Source organism: Fukomys damarensis, unplaced genomic scaffold (assembly GCF_012274545.1).
Source record: "Fukomys damarensis isolate Sample0158 unplaced genomic scaffold, DMR_v1.0_HiC HiC_scaffold_35, whole genome shotgun sequence".
Taxonomy (NCBI): Eukaryota; Metazoa; Chordata; class Mammalia; order Rodentia; family Bathyergidae; genus Fukomys; species Fukomys damarensis.
The window spans coordinates 39,861,043-39,869,469 of NW_022900947.1; the positions used below are offsets into that span (position 1 = coordinate 39,861,043).

Consider the following 8,427-nt stretch of genomic DNA (forward strand, 5'->3'; position numbering starts at 1 on the left):
TCAAGTGGCTAAGTGTTAAGGTGATTTGCTATCTTTGTATAAACTTCTTACTTTGGTTAAACATGCATGTCAGAACATTTTAAACTAAACCATTAGCAAGTTTCCATTGTCACGAAAGCATTTGAAAGTGATTGTTCCCATTTTTTGCATACATTTAGCTAATGAATTAAAATTCTCCCTCTTATGTACTAATTTTGATACAATTTTAGAGATAGAATTTACTACTCCCAAGTGTGTTGAACATATTTATGGTACATAACTTTTCGTGAGAAAGTTGTTTTAAATTTAACTGAAAGTTAAAATTTGTATGTCACATAAGTTGCCTTTTGTGTTTCTTAAATTTAAAGTAGACTTTAATTTTAGTACTAGTAAATAAATTTGAAGGCACATCTGGCTAATGTAAATTGACAATGTTCATATATAATTTATTAAAATTTATAATGTGTGCAAATGAATTAGTATTTTCTGGTGCTTATAGAAATAAATAATCCACATTTATGTTAATGTGTCCTGGGGGTGTGTATATATGAATTACTTGCTTTACCCCCTTCTTATACAAGTTAAGGAAAATATTAAATATTGCCCTACTCCTGCTAACAGTAGTCAAACAACTTTAGCATTTCAGTAGTCCATTTGTGCTTTACAAAAGTGAATAATTCCATAATTTTCAATTACCTTGTACTATTTGCAGTATTAAAAACCCACAGATCAGTTTCCCTATCAAAATGTTAAGAAAGCAAGATCAGGCATTGATTATCAAATTTAGTTAGCATTATTGTTAGGGAGTTTGATATTTGTCTATGCGCAAGTGTGCTTTTTAACTGATGTCTAACTTCATTTGTGATTACAGCTAGTAGGGGAAATTTTATCAAGTTGTTGACTGGGTTTTCATCAGGGAAGTTGGATGTTACATTGAATTGTTGGTCTGCAAGAAAACAGAATGCTTCTCTTTTGAGTGACTGAGCCAGGATAATGAGGCAAGGGGTTTTATTTCAAAGTTTGTTTTGGTGATGGCATAAATACATAACAGGTTCTGAAATCCAGTTACTATATTAAATTTCATCACTTGTTTTTTAGGTATCCCAATAACTGTACCACCTCCAGGTAAAACTTCTTTTCATGTTTTCTCCATCATTGTTAATGAACTTGAAATTTCAAGCTCATAGTTACAGGAGGGTCAGTGTTGATGTGGTTAGAATCAACTAGGCTCTTGGGATTTCAAGGTCCTATTTTCAGCTCTGCCTTTGCTTCATTTCAGTTTTAAGATACTTAGTTCTCTTCACCTGTCTTACCCATTTCTTTGGAAATATTCTGAGAAAATTCTCACCTTATCAATTTGTGAAGAAAACAGAATGGAATATAAAATAATTTTTTTATAAACATTTTTTCAGACCAGTTTTTTTAGATGATAAAAGGTACTGACTGTAAGAGAAAAGTAATTTTACCTTGACTTTTATCATAGTTTTTTTATTTTTAAAATCCAACTGGTATAACTCAATGTCATGAGAAAATATGTTTTGAACCTTATAGCAATTGGATGAATTAATGAGTGGTCTGATGGTTGCTTAGAGTTGGATTAACTGTTTGTTGTTGTGATGGCATGGTTGTAGGAGCTTTTATGTGGCCTGGTTTTGTTTTTTACATTTTTATCAGTTGTTTATTTTTATTGTGCCATAGCAAACCATATTAGCAAGTGTGTTTACTGAGTTCAGTATTAACAGCCAGGGGGTATGAAGAGAATACGTGGTGATGGTTGGAAGAGTGAGTCTAAATTCAAAATGACCTGGATAAACAGAAATAGTAAAGTTCATATTGCATAGCAGAGTGTATATATTTAGATATGGGGACAGGGTCACAGATTGTGTGTGAATGTGGATGCAAGAGTCTTACCAGGGAAAGTCAAAGGGATTGGTGCATTTTTTTTTTTTTTAATTTAAAAAGCAATGTGGTTGTGAAACTGCGTAACATAGGATTGTGGACTCGAGGACTAATGTAGTAATTGCCAAATTTTCTGCTTTTATTGCTGTTTAATAGAGGAGTTATAGGTCCAAAATGAGTAAAGAGCATGGTAAACTTGAAATAGTTTGAAACAGGACAAAACATTTATTTAAGTGGAATTTTTGAGAAGAGATATAGGGAACTTGGACTCAGTTTTATATAGAGTGCTAAAAAGGGCGGCTTAGTGGAAGAGTTTTCATATATGTAGCCAATAGAGAATACATCAATGGAGTACTTGTCCTCATTCAGACAGCATATGAATTGTAGTGTGAGTTTAAGTTATATAATTTAATGCACTTCCTAATAGTGAGGGTTGTTAAAAACTTGGAAGGAATTGGTATCATATGAGGTTTGGAATCTTTAAAGTCTTTTGTTGGAATACTGTATTGCCTATCTGAATTTGAAAGTGCAAGGTAGGTTAGCAAGGATCCCTTTTAGCCATAATCTGTGGTATGGTATTTAGGTATTACAAATTATTGACAATGCAGACCTCTTGATAAGGCGCAGATTTATTTTCCTTCAAACTAATCCAGAATTCCATATATGCCTTTCTTTGTAAAGTCATTTTTGAGGTTGTGCTATTTAAAATTTATTTCATGGCAGATGTTCTCAGCTTCAAGCATTTATATATTTACTGGTAAGATTTTATTCATAAATTATACGTGTTAAGGAAATTTCTATCTAAAACCCAAAATATTCTTAAAGGTAAATGCTACTTTGCTTTTCTTCTAAAATATTTCAAGTAAAACATATTTGGTGACAATACTACTGCTGTTTTTTATATGGAAAAGGTAAGGCACTGAGACTAACTTTTTCATACTCATAAAAAATGGGCTGTGTGTGGTGCTGAAAATAAGACCAGGTGTCCTGACTACTCCTTGTTTGTGCTTTGTGTGTTAGGCCAGAATGTTCATTAAAATTTTTATTGCTCCAAAAATCTGTTTGTAAATTAAGCTCCATTTTTTTCTGTCCATTATAACATAGAGAAGCACGTTTATGTCCTCAGAGAAATTTAGTGATATGCAGCAACTTTGTTTCACTTACGACATTAAATACAAATTCTGTTAATTTTTTTGTCTTATGATTGAATGTTTCAGGTTTTCCTCCTCCACCAGGCGCTCCACCGCCATCTCTTATACCAACAATAGAAAGGTAAATCAGTATAGACACTCTGAAATTTTGATAATTGATAGTCCTTTGACAGAAAAACATATACATTCTTGCTGTAATTTCAAAGATTTAATTTTGTAAACATAGCACTTGCCTCTTCATTCATAAATCTAATCTGTTAATTGCTTTTATATAACATATTAGACTTGTAGCCTCATATCAAAATGGGTGAAAGAAAGTTAAATTATACATTTTTTTGGTACCGGGGCTCGAACTCAGGACCTTGCACTTGTGAGGCAGGCAGCGCAATCACTGAACTAAATCCTTGGCTCCAAATTATAGTATTTTGAAGTTGTATCTTGCTTTTACTTGTAACACTCTGATTTTAAAAAATCCTCTAGATTATTAAAAACTTGACTAGAGTCAGTTTGGGGGGAAATACAAACAATTTACTAGAAATCATGAATAATACATGTTTTTTTGTGGATTACATAGAACAACTGTTATTGGACCCTAATAAAAAGGAAAAAGTGCTTTATTCTTTGCTACTTTGTTGCATCTCAACTTTGATAAGGAAGACTTGGATCCATTCTGCAGTATTTTTAAATACTCTGTACTTAAGGTTTATGTTAGCTAGGATGCTGTACTGAAGAATATTTCCCTCATGGGTATCAGTGTTGTGTTTAACAGCAATGGATTTGAATCACAGTGTTGTTAGGAATAGCTCATAACCTTCTTGAGACTCTTTTATACCACAGGGGTTGTTAAAGTTGTGAAAATTAAAATAGCTAATGATAAAAGTACCAGCACAGTTCGTGGCAGATGGAATCACTAATTTATGGAAGTTAACTGTTATTTCCATTTAAGAGACAAATACATCTAAAAATAGTGTATTTCTGAAAAAGTACTGAAATTATGAAAACTTAGTAACATGGAACCATGCATACCGTTTTCAAAGGAAATGATCACACTTATTTCTCAAAAATGTTAAAAAGTGTAGTACTTGATGATCATGTCAGTGTAGTTGAATTACCAATTTATAACTATTAGAACCAGGTTTTTTAAGATTAGTTTTTAAATTTCAAATGCTATGTTTTCCTCAATGTTACTTTGTTATCTCACTGGAAGCCAAGTCAATTTGAGTTTATTATTCATGGTTTCTCTATTAAAAATAAAATTGTAAAATTAAAGCTTATCATTAAATGGTGGTTGAATAAAAGGTTCAATTTTGCTTGGCTCAGGTGTATGCACCTGTAGTCTTGTCTACTCACGAGGTTGATATGGGTGGTTTATGTAAGCCAGGTGTTTGAAGCCGTCCTGGACAACATAGTGAGACCCTACCTCTAACAAACAAAGTTATTATTTTGCCTTGTTGTTTTTCTATCTGTGCTTAATGATTAAAATTCAGAATGTATTTGCAAAGACACATAAATACATTTTTCCCTTCAACAGTGGACATTCCTCTGGTTATGATAGTCGTTCTGCACGTGCATTTCCATATGGCAATGGTAAGTTACTAGTTACCAAGATTCAGATTCGTAATTAGTTGTCTAGATTCAATCATTAAAGTACTTAAGTGTTTTTAAAATAATAACAACATGATCCCGTGGTTTAAAATAGCATCTTACAGAGTAATTACAGTGTGTCAAGTGAAAGAGTAACTGAGTTTATATATCTGTCAAATTAACTTAATAGAAAAATTACCATTTATATCATTTTACTTTAAAAATTAATAAATGGCACAACAGATATTTGTATCTTGCTTTTTCCTAAAATGATTTAAGATTTGTCACCAGTTTGTCTCAGTCTTCACTGTCCGTAGAATCATAGAGTCAAACTAACCTGTTTTTCTTTTTCCCTTCCCTAGTTGAATCTTTCTTCTGAATCATTTGTAGACCCTCTTTCATGTTCACTTTTAACAACTTTATTTATTTTAAGGGCTTCTGATAACAATTTTATTATGCAACTCTTTTTACTTGAATACTTACAAGGTCAGTGTAGGGTTATAAATTTGCTTCATTTTAGTATTGGTGTGTTTCAGGAAATAGGGAGATCTGAATAGAAAGGAGCAAGACAGGAAGGGTCAGTTGGTAGAGGAGACAGAGTATGTATATCTGTTAAGTTTTCCGTTTTATAGTATTAAGCATAGTTTGTGGCATCCCAAAATAATTACATTAGTAACATCAAAGATCACTGAGCACAGATCACCATAAGAGATCTAATCACATTGAAAAGATTGGCAATATATTGGACCCTTTAATTATGAACTCCATTCATAAGGACTGGTTGTAACTCAAGTTGGTTGAAGTCAAGTCTATTTTTCCCATAAAAAATAATGGAAATACCACAATGTGTTCTGAACCTCTCAAAGCACCCCTTAACCAATCCTTTCCATAATAAAGGGTTATAAAATATGTGTAATTTATCAGAAACATCAATAATTTTCCTAGTGTATTCACTATTATAACTATAAATGTGCCTGGTTTACCAGAAACAACAATTTTGTACTGTACTCACCATTCAAATTGACATCTTTGGCTTGCAGGCAGGGAGGATGAAATGGAAGGTGGTTATTGTTTGGAAGGAGAGTCCCCTTGCATAAGAACATCAAGAACCTGTCTCTCTGGTGTCCTTTCTCTCTTGGGAGAGTCTGTAACCCACTAGGATCTGCCTTTTTTATTTTTGGTATCGGGAATCAAACTCGGGACTTTGCGCTTGTGAGGCAGGTGGTATATAACTTAGATAAATTCCCTACTGTAGGACCTGCTTTGGCTTACTAGGTCTCAACCTTTTCAAAACTAAAAACTGGTCTAAGGTTGTCTATTTCTGTCTTTTCTTTAACTGTTATCTAGGATGACATGACATTGTCATTAAGCAAGTGAATGCAGTGATTGGCTCTCTATCTGGGTGGGTCTTGTCTACAAATGTTTGTAGCTCTGTCCATTTGTTTCAGGATTTCCTTTATTTCAGAAGAACATTGTTGCATTGATTATTGATACTCTCCCTCTGCTTCAGAAAGCTCTGCTTCCATTCTCTGTTGCTCAGCCAGAAGTTGCTAAAGTTCCTCTGTAGACAGTTCTTCTGTGTGTTCCTCTACTGCTTCCTGAACATCACCACTGTTAACTGCATCTGCTCTAGTGACAGTGTCCTCAACCACAGGGTCAGTTAAAGGCTCAGACTCCTCTATACACAGCTTTAAAAGTCTCTCTTGTATAATTATAAGCCACATTTTCTTCCAGGCAGATCTCAGTGTCCTTAGGACATTGGCCCAAGATTTCTTAATCCCACACAGGAAAGAATGTTGTAATGTTCCTTTTAGAACTCTTTGAGGGTTAAATCTGTACCTGAGACCATCTGGAAGTATTTCAGGAAAAGTTCCTTGATGTACAACTTCTTAAATGTAGTTATGACCTGCTGGTCCATAGACAGCAATAGAGGAGTTAGATTAGGTGGGAAAAACTCATCTGAGAGCCATGGAAATTTTTCATCCAGTCCTTCCAAATCTTGTGGGTGTGCCTAGTTATGCTGTGAACGTACCTCAGTTCTTGCTTTAAAATTGTACAACCTCCCCTTACTGGCATGAAATGTTTCACTATTCTCACTTGTTGATTGATAATCCTTTATGAGATTGCATTTATAGACCTAGCTTTTTCACACATTACAGACTCGGGCTACAACCTGCCATCTGCCTTTTGTTTATCCATGTTTTCTACCTCCTCTTATACTATCGATGGTGACTTACTAATTTAAGTAACACCTTTAGCAACACTAGCTTCCTTATGCAAATCTTTTTTCAGTAAGATTGTCAAGATGTAGATTTCAACACGCTGTACATATTAGCAAGATTAGTCACACTTAATGCCACTCTGATATTTCTTCACAAATTTTTTTTTAATTGAACTTCACAAATTTTTTATTGTGATTGCTTTCTTTGCCTTCCCTTCCTTCCTTAGCTGTTTTTTCTAGCTTTTTGGGTGCTATTTTGATAGTAGTAATTGTAGTGATTATATAAAGCATTGACCAAAATTACATCCACAAACATACCATCTGGTCTCAGACTTGACACTTACCTAGGTTTACATATGGTTTTCTGGCATTGCAAGTCTTTGTTTACAGTCACACAAGTGACCAGCATTCAAGTTGTAATTCAAGACTGGTTATAAGTTAAAAACTATAATTCTGGTTATAATCCAAGTTGTTTGTACATGAGGCTGGTTGTAATTTGAGAGCACACTCTACTGTGAGAATAGAGACACCAGGTGAGCACATTCTGTTGAAAAAATGGTATTTGCTTGACACGGCTGCCACAAACCTCCAGTTTCTAAAAAGTTACCTTTGAAGCATCATAAAATGAAATGGAGTAAAACTGGTTGTTCCTATTATATATGCTGTGGATTTGGGGCTTTTTCAGAGAAATGTGAGGAGGAGCCAATTTTATGCTTAGTTGTGAAATTACTAGATATATATTTGGAAAAGCTCCATTCTCCCTGTTGCATAAGGAAATTGTGGAACTGCAGGATGTGTACAAAGGTTGGGATGGCAGTGATATTTTCTTGGATTGGGGGAAAGAACAGTTTAGAAGCAGTTCAACATATAAGGGGGTGAAAAAAAATTTTTTCTCTCTGTATAGTTCTTAGGACAAAACAAAACATTGACAAAACTAAATATTAACAAAACACAGGTTAATATGAGAAAAACACCTCATGCGACAAGTGATACCCAGGAAACAAGTAGTTCTCAGAGAGCAGGTTTGGAAAACCTGGCTTATATGCCACCTTCAACAAAGAACAGTAAATTTGTTGGCATACTCTTGTAATCTTGATAGCCTTTTAAAGTAGATACGCTATGTGCTGTTATTGTCTCCATTATATATATGAGAAAATTGAATAACCAATTTAAATAATCTCTCCACTGCCACATAATAAATAGCTGTCAGGATTTAAACCCATGCAGACTGGCTTCCAGAGTCCATTATATTGTACTGGAATTATATTGATACTATAGATCAGCTTTTTTTGTGGAATTCATATCTTCATAGAACTGAGTCTTGTCAAGGAACAATGACTGTATTTTCTTTTATAGAGAATGTTCTTTTATGTGTTTCAGTAAACTGCTATAATTATTTCCATATGCTTCTTTCCTGTCTTCCTGTTAGATTTAGGCTTTAGATATCTAATACAATTTTGTTTCTTTTGTAAATAGTATATTCATTTGAACACTTGGACTACATATTCTGTTTATATTTCTTGTATTTAGAGGTAGAGTTTATGTGTGTGTGTGTGTGTGTGTGTGTGTTTCTTCCTTTCCCTTCCCTCCCCT

At 33.8% G+C, this 8,427-nt stretch overlaps 1 protein-coding gene across 17 annotated transcripts in view; it reads left to right on the forward strand.

Annotated features, from left to right (window-relative positions):
* Nucleotides 1-8,427, forward strand: part of Fip1l1 (factor interacting with PAPOLA and CPSF1) — a 67,361-nt gene that overhangs the window by 49,070 nt on the left and 9,864 nt on the right. For 9 of the 17 annotated variants that reach the window (XM_033758838.1, XM_033758839.1, XM_010640256.3 and 6 more), the window contains 2 exons: nucleotides 3,096-3,150; nucleotides 4,561-4,616. In XM_033758838.1, coding sequence (XP_033614729.1) covers nucleotides 3,096-3,150; nucleotides 4,561-4,616 — 111 coding nt within the window. Of the gene's footprint in view, nucleotides 1-1,077; nucleotides 1,105-3,095; nucleotides 3,151-4,560; nucleotides 4,617-8,427 lie in introns of all 17 variants that reach the window. The other 8 variants (XM_033758837.1, XM_033758835.1, XM_010640258.3 and 5 more) reach the window with 1 other exon arrangement.